General features: G+C 36.3%; 1 protein-coding gene across 2 annotated transcripts in view; it reads right to left on the bottom strand.

Annotated features, from left to right (window-relative positions):
* lrp5 (low density lipoprotein receptor-related protein 5) overlaps window positions 1-14,190 on the bottom strand; it is a 61,893-nt gene extending 47,703 nt beyond the window's left edge. For both annotated transcript variants that reach the window (XM_082159501.1, XM_082159502.1), the window contains exons 1-3: window positions 13,973-14,190; window positions 5,311-5,511; window positions 3,835-4,054 (exon numbers count right to left, since the gene is read on the bottom strand). In XM_082159501.1, the coding sequence (XP_082015627.1) occupies window positions 3,835-4,054; window positions 5,311-5,511; window positions 13,973-14,054 (503 nt within the window). In that variant the 5' untranslated portion in view covers window positions 14,055-14,190. The remainder of the gene's footprint in view (window positions 1-3,834; window positions 4,055-5,310; window positions 5,512-13,972) is intronic.
* Window positions 14,191-15,497: the final 1,307 nt, after the last annotated feature.

Here is a 15,497-nt window from a genome sequence, read left to right as displayed (position 1 = left end):
TCAGGAACTGTTCTTGTCTTGACGTCATATCAGCAAATTGTTACACGTTGTCGACTAACTTAACTATGCAGGTAAGTTGTTTTATGCCTTCCTTAAACAGAACAATGCCCTGTTCATGTCGCTTAGGATAAAAGCGTCTGCTAAATGAATAAATATAAAATATAAATATATTGTAAAGAATCGTGTGTATGAGTCTAGCCATTTTTGTAGGTCAAGTATACCCTATTAGCCTATTATACCCAGGAAATCTGATTATGTTATGTTACAGTTGTGTGGCTAAACTAAATCCATAATATGTGTCAAAATGTAATGTAAGCCAACACAAAAAAAGCCAATGGAGAAAAGAGAATGAAGACAAGGAGGAATGAGGGGGAATAAAAAAAATAAAAAAAGACAACTGACAAGAAGAAAAAAAATAAAAATGCATAAAGGGAAGCATTCGCCCAGAGAAGCCGTGATTACTTGTGGCGTACAAGCTACGACAGCGAGCGTGTCGCCAACGGAAACACTTATCAAGCCTCATGCCAGCAGGGAGACCAAGCATGAAAACTCAACCAGCCCTTCCTCCCCTGAGATGCATCCTATTAGCCTGCCTGTGGCTCCAACGGTTGTGCTGTATTTTTCTCAATTAGGAACTTTAGCATTACACCACTGCCGAAATCTGACGGCTGACAGAACAAAGAGCCGGTTGAACAATGGTTTTGCAGAAGGCAGTAACAAGGACAATAAACTCTTCGAATGTCAATCTATAGTGAGGTTTATAACTGGGACTTTGGCTTCAAATTTAGCAACTTAGCCTATTAGCAAGGGATGAGTCACAATGGTAGGCTAAATGACTAGCCATCTAAGAAACCTCTGAGAAATTAAATATTTCAGCCTTCAAACACCATTGCTACAGCTATCAAATAAGATAAATGATGTGGTCTGATTCAGTTGCGAAACGTGGTCCCATTTACTGTTGCTTGACAAATTTGTGTTTTCAAATTCCAGTCATTTCGATAGGAATCCATGTGATCTGGAATTCAAAAGATTTCCTCACGTGGACCTTGCCAAGGTTACTAACAGAAAGTTTGAAAGTAACTTTCAATCCGTGCTTCATACATCGCTACACTATTAAGTATAGACAACCTTTTTTGCGTGATTTCTCGAACATGTCCTTAAGTCTGGCAGAAGTTAGTGTAACGGCTATAGGAATATGATCATGTTACTATGGTTATAAGCACTTTTTTTTATTTTTTATCTACAGATTTCACCTGCTTAAAACCAGATAAGAACTCCTCAGAAAGCTAATTCGCTAATGTGTCTAGCAACCACAGGGAGTGCAGTACTCAAATGTCCATTTAACATATTTTACCATATTTATAACCACAATTCTAGAGATTTTACTCTACAGAAGGTAAAGTACCATAACAACGCTGAGTCTCTTTGTGCTGTTGCTACCAAAACCAGATATCACATAAAGAAACACTCTCTGACAAACAACCAGCGTCTGTATCTTTGGAGTGCGTGCGAGCGAGTTTGTTTTGATTTTGTCTGTGTTATACACAGATATAAACCTGATGCTTGGCCACGCAACAGAGAACATCAACTGGAGCCACCCAATGAACTGATGAACAATGGCTCCAAACGGTAAATAACCGGTACCTTATCGCTATATAACTCCAAATGAAACACTTCTGTTAGATATTTGGATGTGCCATGTCTGTCTGGCAATAAAAACTATTTTTTTGGTCATACTTTAAAATTCAAGACGAGTCAGCAAATTTAGCATGGCAATAAAAAAAATTAAAAAACATTCTTTTCATCTGATGGCAATTCATCTTTTCACTCCTCCCAAGCCTCTTTTGGAGAATGTGAAAACAATGAATGTGTCTTGAGAACAGACAAACATAATTCAGGGGCCCCTGCGTGCGGTTGCTCTCACTCTGAGGGGGTTGTAAAAAGCATAGCCCCCTTTCAGTGATCTGAAGCAGGGCCCCGACAGAGGTCTTGGATCGCCACGGTAAATCTCAACTCAAAGCTCTCGGGCGGTGACAATAAGAAAATAGAAGTGCACGAAGCTTATATTAAATATGTCTGCTCAAAAATGCCAGACGTTAACTTTTTGAATTGCAAAGTAACGGGATCTTTTGCGCTGGAGAACAACAGATCTCTCACTTGTTCTTTCAAATGCAATGAACTTCACAAAACAGGCAACTAATGTTTTGATAAAAAGCAAGCGGTATGGAGGTGTTTCTTTAGGCTACAGGCCAGGAAAAGTGTCTGGCTCCATTTTTAATGTCTTCATCATACACCGTACAAAGTGAAATGCATTCTGGGAAAAATGTCCTAGCTCTTGGGTGTCATAAATACACAATGAGCTAAAAGCCTTGTGCTCGCAACTAGATGGATGATAAAATTGTGAAAAGCACAGTTCAGCAGCAGTGCATTTCGTTTTTTTAACCTAGACTCGAGCTGTCATGATTAAAATGACCTTGATATTTAATCGGCAGAAAACAGCCCAGAGTCTCTCTCTCACTCTATATAAATATATATCTCTCCAACATACATTTTAATTTAAAATAATAATTATGTAACATACATATGCGGGTTACTGATGTTCGTGGTGACAACTTGACAGAAATATATAAAGACCAAAAGTAATTAATATTATGGGTGGGCTAAAATATCATATGATTTTTTTCAGGAAAATCACGATTCACAATTAAATTTTTTATGTTGGTTTTAATATTTTCCAGTTGACTGAGCAGTACAGCCAAACTAATTTCCCTATTTTGAAATAAACAGTGCTTTATTTTTTCACAGTAGGTGTATTTAACAGTAGTATTCAAGTAAGAAATGAAGTGTAAAAATCAAGCACAACCAACTTTACAGTATAAATTATATATACACTGATTCTTAATAAAGCTACTGAAGTTATGCAGTGAAAAGCAAAAAGTGATTTTCTCTTTGTCTTTTGTTTGATTAACATTAATGACAAGCGGCAGTAGGTTTATTAGGCTGCTGTCACTTTATAACCTCATGCACGGATCCAATATACAGACACACATCTGGTTTTCTCCCAACTGTTTACATTCACTTAAGACATAACCGACTGCGTTTATGTAAACCTTGTGTGTATTTGACAGTTTAAGCACAATAATACGCAAAATATAACTTGGTTTAAGTACTCACGTGCTGTTTGACAGGCTTTTAGTGTGCACATGCAGAACAGCATGCAAATAAAATGTTTAACCGGCAAGGTTTAATACACATGCAAATAATAAACTTTCATGATTGTGAATAACTCCCATGTGAGCATAACCCGACCTCTGCGTTAACATGTGATGTGAATGTACGTTGTGTTGTTTTAGCAAGCCCCCCCCCCCCAATCCTCCAACTATAAGACATGGCACAGACTGTGACTCACATTACCGAACATGTCTCAAGCCAAGTACGTGCGTACATGCTAAGCCAGGGCTTAAGTAATGTAAGTGAGAGCGATCTCTCTGAACTCAAGTTACATGTTGCATATAAACAAACCAACTCGCCAGCTAAGTCAGAGTGGACACACAAGTGGAATCTACTTCGGGGCGAACAAACGGCACCAGAAGAGTGAAGGTTTGTCATGCAGGATCTACACGCCACACAACAACAGGAAACAGCCAGAACGCTACGTTGCATCCCAATCTCCCTTTAGGGGAGAAGTTCTAATGGCCTATAAATAAACAACTAGGGCACATATTAATGAATGCTGGGGGGTCAAGGGTGGAAGGACGCATGCAAAGACCACCCACTGAATGGAGAATGGGGACGAGAAAAAGAGGAAATGAGACCAGAGAGGGAGGAACTCACCTATGAGCAGGGTTTAGCGCTATTGCCCTGGGCTGGTCAAGATCTTGCCAGAAGAGCACCTTACGAGAGGTTCCGTCCAAGTTGGCTACTTCGATGCGGTTCGTCTCTGAGTCGGTCCAGTAGAGTTTGCGTCCGAGCCAGTCGCAGGCTAAGCCATCGGGAGAATCCAGACCTGATACCACCACCGTCTGCCCTTTGCCCAGTGTGGCCTCCTTCATAGCTGAAAAACAAGGCGTCCATTCAGTTCCATAACAGTATTATCAGTTTAAGCATTCCTCAAATGTTTTATTCTGCCTCCAGATAATGATCCAACATTTTTGCTGTGCTATAGCAGGGTTGCAGCCAGCAAAAATGTATTCATATTCAAATAATGTCCTAATTGACTGAGAAATGATGCCAAATGGCATTGATTCTCGGTTGTCTCAAAACTGATCACATGCATTTTTGAATATGTGGAACCATAAATGAGATTATATTGCAGTTATTGGCCTTTTTTAAAATTTAAATTATTTTAAAATTGTCTTTATTAGTAACTGCTTTTCACATTACTTTTGTCATCATCTACGGCTAACTTAAAGCACTAGATTATGGCAAATATTTAACTCCAAAACAGTCCTATTTCTTAAAGAGAGCTTTTCTATAACACCACCACTTATATAATAATGTCATTTCAATATTATTAGACATCCATTACCATTTGAATGTTTGGGGTAGGATTTTTTTTTTTTTAAAGGAATTAATACTTGTCTTCAGCAAGGATGCACTAAATTAATCAAAAGAGACAATAAAGACTTTTCTAAAGTTTATAAAAAAATCAATTTCAAATAAAAGCTGTTATTTTTGACATTTGAAAAAAATGAGTCATGCTTCCACAAAAATATTAAGCAGCAAAAACTTTGATAATAAGAGCACCAAAAATCTGCATATTAGATTGATTTATAAAGGATCATGTGACACTGAAGACTGGAGTAATGATGCTGAAAATTCCACTTTGCATCACGTTATATTTCAACATATATTAAAATAGAAAACCTATTTCACAATATTACTGTTTTTACTGCATTTTTGAACACAAATGCAGCCAAACTTTTGAACAGTAGTGTATGTTGTGATGTCTATATTCACTTAAGCATCACAACTTTGCTTTATTACTTTTATCTTTTGATTATTTAATGCATTTTATTTTTTAGAAAAATGGTATAGATTTTTAATAATTAACCATTTCTATTCATCAGCTTATCGGTATCATCCAGATTCCAGAATTTTAGTATCAGTGCATAACTAGTAGTATGGAAAACAGCATTGTGCTAAAAAAAATTAAATGTTCAAAAACAGCAATATCTACATTGCCATCTACAGTAATTTTATTACAGACAGGAGATAAAATTGACAAACGTTCCGGCTCTTTGCCTTCGTCAGTGTGAGTGTGTTGATTGGCATCTACAGTAATTCCAAATAAAAAAACAATGATCTTACAGATAGTAGTGAGGTTGTAGTGGGTCTGTTTGATGGCCTCCTCACTGACATCCGTCCAGAATATCAGGCCCTCAGAGAAAAGAAAGTCCACTGCGGCCGCATCCTCAAGTTCACTGACGACCACAGCGGACTCCGACCGGCCCGCATCCGCGTCCACCAGACGAACATCCCGCCGGTTGGCGAAGAGCAGCAAAGGAGAACCTGGTGGCGAAAGTTCAGATGTGACCAGAGAGATGGGCAAGGTTTCATTTCATTGGGTTAAATCATCATACAAAATATTGGAGCAACAGACAATAACATTTTCGTTACAAATTATGACTCTGCGTTTTTGCTACCAAGGAATTTGCCCTTTCAAAAAACGTGCTTGGTAATCCACTCCGTCTGTCTGCAGCAATCCAGGCTCCCGGTCTCTAAATAATCAGTGTTTTTCATGAACTCATTGAGTTAAATGAGAGGCACATGTGACGCTCTCTAGGGAAAGGATAGCAGAGGAAACAACGGAAATGTCTGCCCTTCGTTTTGGCACCCAGATATCTCCACGGGGACTGCCAGTTGGCACCTCGCACCCGTCCGCATGTGCCAGCAAGTGCCACTCACGTCGCAGTCAATAACTTCTAGGGGGTGGGGGGGAGGACATATGATGTCATTAGTTGCAGACACAATGGCTATGGTGAGTGCACTGAGGGTTGGGACGTCCTGCTGTGGTTTACCAGCATGCCGCTTTACTAAGAACCATGTCACCATCGGCAAGCAATTGCGGGTTTCTGATGTCTGTGGTAATGCTATTAATAATAACACTTCAAACTCCTCAAGGAGTAATATTAACCCTATAAAGCCAACTGTATCATATTTGATACGCAAATTTCGAAGGCTTCTAAATTAGCAACATGAAAAACCTGTTGTACACAATCTATTACACGCCTTCTGTCGTCTGATTGATAGTTTATCCTTTTTTAGCAAGTAAAAGGCATTTTAGTATAATTGTAAAGTAAATGTAATAATAACTTTTATATTGTTAACTAGTAATATTTCATGTTGAACACTGACTGAAATAAGGCAAATTAGGTTTAGTTGATTATCCACACATAATTTTTTTAGAAATATCATGTTAAACTGAGTATCAAATATGATACATCAGGCTTTTGAGTAACATTTTGTACAGCTCTCATATGTATTGCATTACATTACATGCTTTGCCCTTTGTTCAATAAAAAGTTATATTATTTTACATGTTTTGCTTTAGAGGGTTAAAATCTGTGAGGAGAGCCATTGAATGGAAGTTTTTGCAGGTTTTTTCCTCATAAAAACGAAGTCTGATCGCTTAATAGCCTCTCCTCAACAAACTGCATGATTTCAGATAGTTATCACTCAAGACTGTAGCAAAACTTTGCAGGATGAGTTACATGCCAAACTTTAATTCCTGTGATTAGAGGTTTGTTTAGATGCCAACCTAAAGTACGAGCAAAAGCAATAGCAATTTGTTACTTACTTCAAGATTTCAATGGTCCTTAAAGTGGCATTTTCCATCACGTGATCTCAGCTTTCTGCCCAGGCTTCTATCCACTAAGCAAGCAGTCTTACGATACTAAACAGTGCACGATGTGTGATTTGGTGCTATCTAAAAGCAAACACCGCAGCAATTTTGGGCTTGAGGGTTATTTTTTCACAAGTCAGCAGGGATAACGTAACAAGGTCTTTTAAATTATAGGCAACTATAAATAAGCCATTCATAGGTTGATTGTATTCAAAAGTGTGGCACCAAACATTGACGATATACGTATAGACAATTATATAAAATGCTCTTAAAATTAAATATAAAAATGGTGTTCTTTTTATAAAATGTATACTAAATTGATGTTAAATTGTTAATTACCTATTGCCTAATTGGAATTAAAAACCCTGAATCTAAAGTATATACTTATGACTTGTTGTTTAACTTTGAAAAACCAACGTTGAGCAAACAAAAGAAAAAAAACGTGATAGTACTGAATGATGCAAAGTCCAAAACAACACCTTTAAGCTGACCTTTCCATACAGTTTTTCACAAACTTGTGTGCCCGGCATCGACCACAGGAAGTGTCTTGCAATTATTTGGCAAGTGTAAACGCAACTTTAGCATGATTTACCATTGTATACACTTCATACAAACACAGCACTTCGTCTACTAAACAGTGACAGAGGCGTGAAGTATACAGGCTGTAAGCAACAACAGACCCCAGACATCAAACAAAAAAACCCTGTCCTCACTTCGCCTGGCCCACAGATTGCTCCTTCAGTCATTTGGTCCACTTCTTTAACTTCTTTCTTCCAGCTTTCCAACTACATCAAAGACAGAGACCAACCAACTCGAATCACTCTGAAAAGGAGATGCAGGTCTATTCTTTCTTCTTATCAGTTAGTTTCTTCAAGCCTTTACATATTACACAGTTTGGTGTCGAGCTGGGCGATATGGACAAAAAGGTTGTCACGATAAAATGTTCCTTATCAGTCGATATCGTATAATTAACACGATAAATGTCAAATCTTTATTTATTTCAAGTTTTTTCGACTGAGTGAAAGATGTAGAAACCAGACAGTTAATTGTGGTTTAATCACCAGAACATGACAAACACTTGCCAAACAGCCAAGTGAACATTTCAAAAATTTATATTACATATTTTCTCTCTTAAAATGGCACATTTGACAGTAGCTTGAGTTGACAGTAGCAGTTGCTTTAGGTGGGATGAGAAGTCAATTTATGTTCATTAACAAAAACAGGAAAAATACGTAAAAATTACACTAACCTCATTTTAAAGGGCAAGTAAAACTGTGAAATCTGACAACAACTGCTTCATAGATTTTGTTTCTAAATGCTCAAATCATGACCAAAAACCATGCGCATGCCCAGTCCTAAGCGCACATCTCAGAACACTGACTGTTTCTATAGGAACCGGAGCTTCTAAAGACAGCTGGAGTAATGCGATGACTTTACCATTCGCCGATTGGCTCTTTTCTTTAGAAGGCGGGACTTATTACGCAATATTTCACATTGCACTTTCTCCCATTCATAGTAATAGGAGTGCACTGTCTTTCTGAATATAAATACTTTTAATTATATTACACTACTCATTTAATGTCTACATTAATAATTTAATTAAAATTTGGTATTTTTCCCACAGTTCTGCCACAATCTCGTTGTTTCAGTTAGTGTTACTATAGTAAATCATGGTAAAAGTTGGCGACTTGTCGATTTAAGCGGCTTCTATCGCTTTTGGCTCATTGTTTCTCCTGTTTTCAGTGTCAGTATTGTTCAGAAAGTAAGCGCCATGCTGTTAACTGGTCGACCCATTTTCAGTTGTGTTATAATTTATAGAGGAAAACTATATCGCGATAATCATCACTATCGTTTTAATCGCCAGCCCTAGTTTGGTGGGACTATTGGCAATGCATATTCAAGCAGTATAATTGCAGCACATGCTTCCATCTGCACAGAAAAAGCCTTTGGAATGGTCCACCAGAGCCTGGGAGGATTCGGACACCTCCTTCCCCGGCGAGCACAGAGCAGTGGGGATTAAAAAGATAACCTCGTCCCAACAGCTGCACTGTTTTATGAGATCACACAGACCTCTGCGGCCCAAATGTGCAAGAAAATACACCACCAGCATGATGCATATAACAACCACCACTACCCTTACCCAGCACAATCTCCTACCCAAACAGACGAGATTACACACCGTGTCGTTTCCTTCAGTTATGGACAAAACCAAACACATTAGTTGAAGGATAGCTAGGCTTTATTTAAAGATAATTAGATTCTCAGCCCTTGTGACTAACCTTTATTACAAAATATAAAGGTTGTTCAATGGTACAGTATAACTAGGGATTTTGTGTGTATACATATTTGATTTATCTCATATAGGATGCATTTAGTTAAGAATTAACGCGGTAGTAAAGCGTGCCGGTGATCATCTTTAGCTTCAGCGGATGCTGCAATGCACATTAATAACTATGATTGGGACTGTCATATTACATAACATTATAATGAGAGCACTATTGTAATAAAAATGTTGTGTATTCTTTGGGTTAGTTAGTTGCTGTGTTTCAGTGCATTGAAGAGCGCATCCACAACAGGAGTTACACATTCTAACTAACACGTAGCCTAACTTAGTTCAAGTTCACTTTTGCATTTGTGCCATTTTGTGCAGACATAATTGTAATATTATGTTTATTTTGTATAAATATATGGTTAATCTCATATAGGATGCGTTTGGTTAATTAACCCGCTAACAAAGCACTTCAGTTTCCCGGTGTTCATTCAGCTTTTATTTTTCTCACATCATTTTCATAAACAATATGGTGAAATTAAAATCATTTCATTATTGTCCGCACAGAGGCTATTCATTTTTTTTTTATATATATATATGGCACATTTTGCTTCTTTATACGCAAGTAATGTTGTCCAATGACTTGTTTGCATTATTTAGGCATCATTTTATTTATTTGTAAGGCAACTGATTTCATTTTTTTAATCTTTTTCTTTTTTTGATGATAAAGAAAGTTAGCCATAGGAGAATAAAATTAATTTTAGACAGTCAGACACACAGATATAGACAGATAGTTAGACAAAGATAGACAGATAGAACATAATTAGAAGCCACTCAAAGATTTGTTTAAGGAGTTTCTACAAGTTCAGAACTTCTGTGGACACAAATCTTTCTCCCAGTGCACATCTGAGGTGCACTATGAGAAAGAAAAGGGAAAACAGATGAACTCAAGAAACTTCGCAATGGTTTTAGAGTCAACGGGACAGATATCTAAAGGACAAAAGCAAAGCGAGCTTCGTTTCAACGGATATTTAAACGATGCGGCTTACTAGAGGAAACAAAATCCAGCAAAAGTCCAGCAAAAAATGTCAGCCACAGCGTGAAGATCGCTAATCTCTCTAAACAGACGTCCCTAGGAGAACTCATTTCCACTCTATAACCAAACACCCATATGACTTAGGAACTTCCGCTCTTCTCCGACTTTTGTAGTGCCAGGAGGGGTAGTTTGAGAGCACCTGGGCCCACCGGGCTCCTCCTTTGTAGAGGAACAGCACAAAGAAACAGCTGAAGGAGTCTGAGCTTGTCACCAGAATTAACCGTCTACAGAAGGGAGGAGCACAAAGGAGGCTAGAGGTTTACGAACACGTGAAGAGTCCTGGAAAGTGGGTAAAAGAGCTTGAAAGGCTGCTCAGCTCATTCACTATATCTGTTTTCTTCCTCTGTCCTCAATCTCCTTTTACCTACCTGATCTGTCTGATTACGATCAAAACCGGTCGCTCACTTCCTCCAACCCATATCAGCAAGAGACCATACAGTAAAGCCAAGAGACTGTGTAAAGGAAAACATGCAAGTATGCAAACACGCAAAGCGTTTAAAAAAACTAAAAACAAGGTGAACTCTGTGACACCTTCTTCTTATGATCCTAATCAAATAATTCACACTTAAAGACATGTTTAAATTCTCAAAATGCATTTTTAAAAATATATCTATCTATCTATCTTACATAGTCTACAAAATTAAATAAAAAATTAAACTACATAAAAATAACAATAAAACACAAAAGTCCTGCAAAGTCACATAAGAGGATAAAAACAGGGACTAAGATGCTACATTTCCTTAATTTTCCCCCCATAAATCATTTTATTCATATGCAAACTTGTTTAATTAGCTTAAGGAGTGATTGGCATTGGCAGTAGGAGCTTAACAACTGCATCAAAAGTTTTGTGGTTATTGTTATGCTAAAATTGAACGAGGCCTTTTGTTGTTCACGCATGTTAAATTAGCAATACATGCAACAGATTTTCCTCAATCGCTTTTATCTTAGAATACACAAAAAAAGAAATCACATACTGGGTTACTACTACTTATTAAATCTGAATTAATACTACAGAGATGAGGCTCTGACATTTGCAGTGATGCTTGCTGGCAGACATTACCAACCTTACATAGTGGCGTGTCAACAAATGAACCACTTGCTATTGACGTGACTTGAATAAATCAGGTTTTCCTCCAAACATTTAAGAACACCGAGCCCACACTCTAAAAGAACAAATAACATGACGGTCTGTTCTCATAATTGCAATATAATAGCTTGTAATAATGCAACAACAGCTGCATACAATACAAACAAAGTAGCCTGCAATAATTTAGGTACATTTCGGCCAAGAAGAAGGAGGATTTGTCTCACTCTTGACAGTTAAAGGTTCTGCAATGGTACTTTGTTCAAATTCTTGATATTACAAGCTTTTTATTATAATCTTGGTTTATGGGTTCTTTAAAGGGATAGGCTAGCTCACACAAAAGATTGTCATAAATTACTCACCCTCATGTTGTTACAAACCTGTATGAGTTTCTGTCTTCTGTTGAACACTAAAGAAGATATTTTAAAGAATGTTGGTAACCAGACAATTGACGGCACCCATTGACTTCCATAGTATTTTTTTCCTACTATGGAAGTCAATGGGTGCCGTCAACTGTTTGGTTACCAACATTCTTTAAAATATCTTCTTTAGTGTTCAACAGAAGAAATAAACTCATACAGGTTTGGAACATGAGGGTGAGTAAGTGATGACAAATCTTTCATTTTTGGGTGAACCATCCCTTTAAAGCACACTTATATCAATGGTGTTCTTATAGTACAATAAAGACAATTTAAGCAAATTGTTCTTTGTGGAACTTAAAGGTTTTCCAATGGAATCAGGTTGTAAAACCTTTTTAGATATGTATCTTTACCTTTTTATAGGATTGGAATGGACTGGATTCATGTTGTTTTGACAACTTGGTAACACTACATTATAACTTTTAATAAGAAGTCTTTCGTAAACCCTTTTGCTCAAATGTTCATGTACAATCAAATCTGAATATCTTACAATATATAAAATCAAAGCATTTCTAACTGTTCCAATGTATATTAACTGATCATCTTAAGCATTTAAGCAAGTCTAATATAAAAGGACTATGTGAAGTGGCTGGTAAATGTTAAGAAAGTTTGAGTGCAATATAAATAGACGAGTTGTTGCATTGCGTATAATGACTCAATGAAACTGAATTAAAATATTCACACGGTTCTGCTTGCTTCTCCCAGAAAAAAAACCCAACCAGAGTTCAATCTCTCGCTCTTGCTAGGAGTGAATATAAACATCCCAGCAAACCAATAATGAGTACATGGTGCTAAAACTATAAATATTTAAGCACAGGCCTGTTTGAACGCCCATTTCTCACCAGCAACTTTAACAGCAAAGTTTCCAGCAATGCTGCTCAATAACATTATGAAACTTTCTAATATTAATCATATGTGCCCAGGTTTTTTTTAAATAGACATTTAATTAATAGTTTTTGTTCCAATAGCCTAAATAGGGAGTTGACATGTATATTCAAAAAGGGAGTTGACATTCAAAAATGTGATATACTTCACCAAAAACTATTTTGCTTATTCTTTTATACTGTTAAAAAGTTGCTGCCTTAAAGATTTAAGTACAGTAAACTCGAATGTTAAGTGATGTCAACTTAAATTACATTAAACTGACATAAAAAAAGTTGATTCTTGCATAACTTCAACTAAAAAGTTGAAAACTGTTTAACTTATTTTGATGAGTATGCAATGTAATGTAAAAACATGTTTTCATACCTTATTGATCATATAATTTTGTACAGTGTATAATTACTATTCATGTAGCTTAAGATATTGAAAGACTATAGGTTACTTCTAAAAATGTATTTATTACCCTGCAGGTCCATTTTAAACGAACTAGTTAAGTAAATAAAATTAAAAAACTAGAAATGGAGACTAGTTACAGACAGACATAATATTTATACATAATATTTATATACGTTCAACTAAAAAATTTATGAACACACCAACTAGGTCCATTTTAGACGTAGCCTAACTATTTAACTTTCACACGAATTGCCTGCTATGAACAAGTAATGTTAAGTAAGGTTATGAATTTACTAAAAATGTGTTAGAAAACAAATCTGGCTCTTTATATTGGAGGTATCTTGGGCTTGCTGAGAGTCTCTTTTTACTCTTGAACTTCAGCGGTGTTTCCGTTGAAACTATAACGCTAGTTTATCCGCTAAATAGCCAATAGTAGTATTCAGATGAAGGTCAGGTAAAACAACAGGCTTTTAAAAAGTTTTAAAAGCTTGTTTAATAACTTTACACTGTTTTCTCGCTGTTTGACATCCGACACCACCGAGGCCTCCATAACACACAACCAGAGCAGTTTACTCGTCCTGGGAGCTAAAAAAACTCCAATCAAACATGTCAAATCCTTACAGCAGTCATCACAAAATGCTGATTTTAGTTTATAAGCTTCAACTCAACTTCCAGAAGTGCACATCTGGGTTAACAGACCCGCCGCAGACTATAGTTTAGACCAAATCAGCTCAACTTTACGCAGACTTAACTCACTAAAGTTACTTCTCAAACTATTGTTGCACTACTACATTTCTTCTGTAAAATACACGCTCGTGCGAAACTAAACAAAATAGGCAAAAACCTGCACGAGACCAACCGTGCCCTAGTTTGTTTCGCGCTCGTGCGTTTTACTTTGTATCACATTGTTCTCGGTGATATAATGACTTCAACACCTCAGAGCCGTAGGAAAAAAAAACTTAACAAAAACTATTTTACTCACCACGAATCACCGTCAGACTACAACAAAGCAGCAGTTCCAGCAATAAAATCTCCATCGCAAGCTCTCCGGGCTTTAATTCCATAATCCCAGCTCCATTTCTTCGAGGTATTTGTGTTAGGAGAAAGTTTGTAGTCCGTAGGTCGATGAGTCGGACTTTTTTTTCGCCCGAGCGACTCTTCTAGCGATAGTAGAGGAGGCACGAGGAGGGAATGACTGACAGCGGAAACTGATCGACGTCATCAAGTGGGATTGTGCTGCGCTGTGGCGCGTTCGCCTCGCCAGAATAGTAGAACCGAAGACACACACTGTAAACTGTTAGTCATTTAGAAAAACGTACAATACTACAGTAAAATGGATAAGTGTAAAGATAAATGTATAGTCATCAGTTTGGAAACATTTCTATTTTTTATGTTTTTAAAAGCAGTCTCTTATGCTCAATTAGGCTGCATTTATTTGATAAAAAATACAGAAAAATATTATATTATATTATAATATTGTGAAATATTATTACAATTTAAAATAATGGTTTTCTAATTTTATATACTTTTAGAATATAATTTATTTCTGTGATGCAAAGCTGAATTGGGCTCATTCCTCCAGGTTTCAGTGTCACGTGATCCTTCAGAAATCATTCCAATATGCTGATTTATTATCAACGTTGAAAACAGATGTGCTGCTTAATATATATATGAACCTATTATACTTTTTTTTAGGATTCATTGATAAATAAAAAGTTTAAAAGAACTGCATTTATCCAAAATAGAAATCTTTACTAACAATATAAGTTTTTTTTTCTATCACTTTTTGTCAATTTAACACATCCTTTCTGAATAAAAGTATTCATTTTTTTCAACCAAAAAAAACCTTTTTTAAAACTTTTTATTAATCAAAGAATCCTGAAAAAAACTATCACAGGTTATAAAAAAATGATCAACACAACTGTTTCCAACACTGATAATAAATCAGCATATTAGAATGATTTCTGAAGGACCATGCACTGAAGATGGAGTAATGGCTGATGGAAATTAATCTTTGCAGAAGTAAATTATATTTTAAAGTAGCCTATATTAAAATAGAATACCATTATTTTAAATTATAATAATATTTCACAATTTTTTTCTGTATTTTTGATCAAATAAATGCAGGCTTGATGCGCATAAAGAGACTTCTTTTAAAAACATTAAAAACAGTAATGGTTCCAAACCTTTGACAGGTACTGTATATTAGAGTAAAATATTATGCTTTTGTATTATTTTGTATTAATATTTAAAAAGCAGTTTCTTATTTTGTCCATTGGAGTTTTTTATGTTGCATTCGTTTTTTTAAGGTAATGTTTACTGTTTTATCATGATGTCGTGTGTTACCATGATGGTGTTTTATGTTTGTGTGTGTGTATCACAGTGATCTTTCGTTATGTTATCATGTGGGTGTCCAAATAAGTTATCAGTACAAACAGTAACAAACAGATTTTAATCACTCAAATAGGCTGGTATATTAACATTATGATTTATTGACATATATACAG

This window comes from Leuciscus leuciscus (assembly GCF_965113295.1).
Source record: "Leuciscus leuciscus genome assembly, chromosome: 25".
In the NCBI taxonomy this organism is placed as follows: domain Eukaryota; kingdom Metazoa; phylum Chordata; class Actinopteri; order Cypriniformes; family Leuciscidae; genus Leuciscus; species Leuciscus leuciscus.
This window is presented reverse-complemented; position numbering and strand designations above follow the sequence as displayed.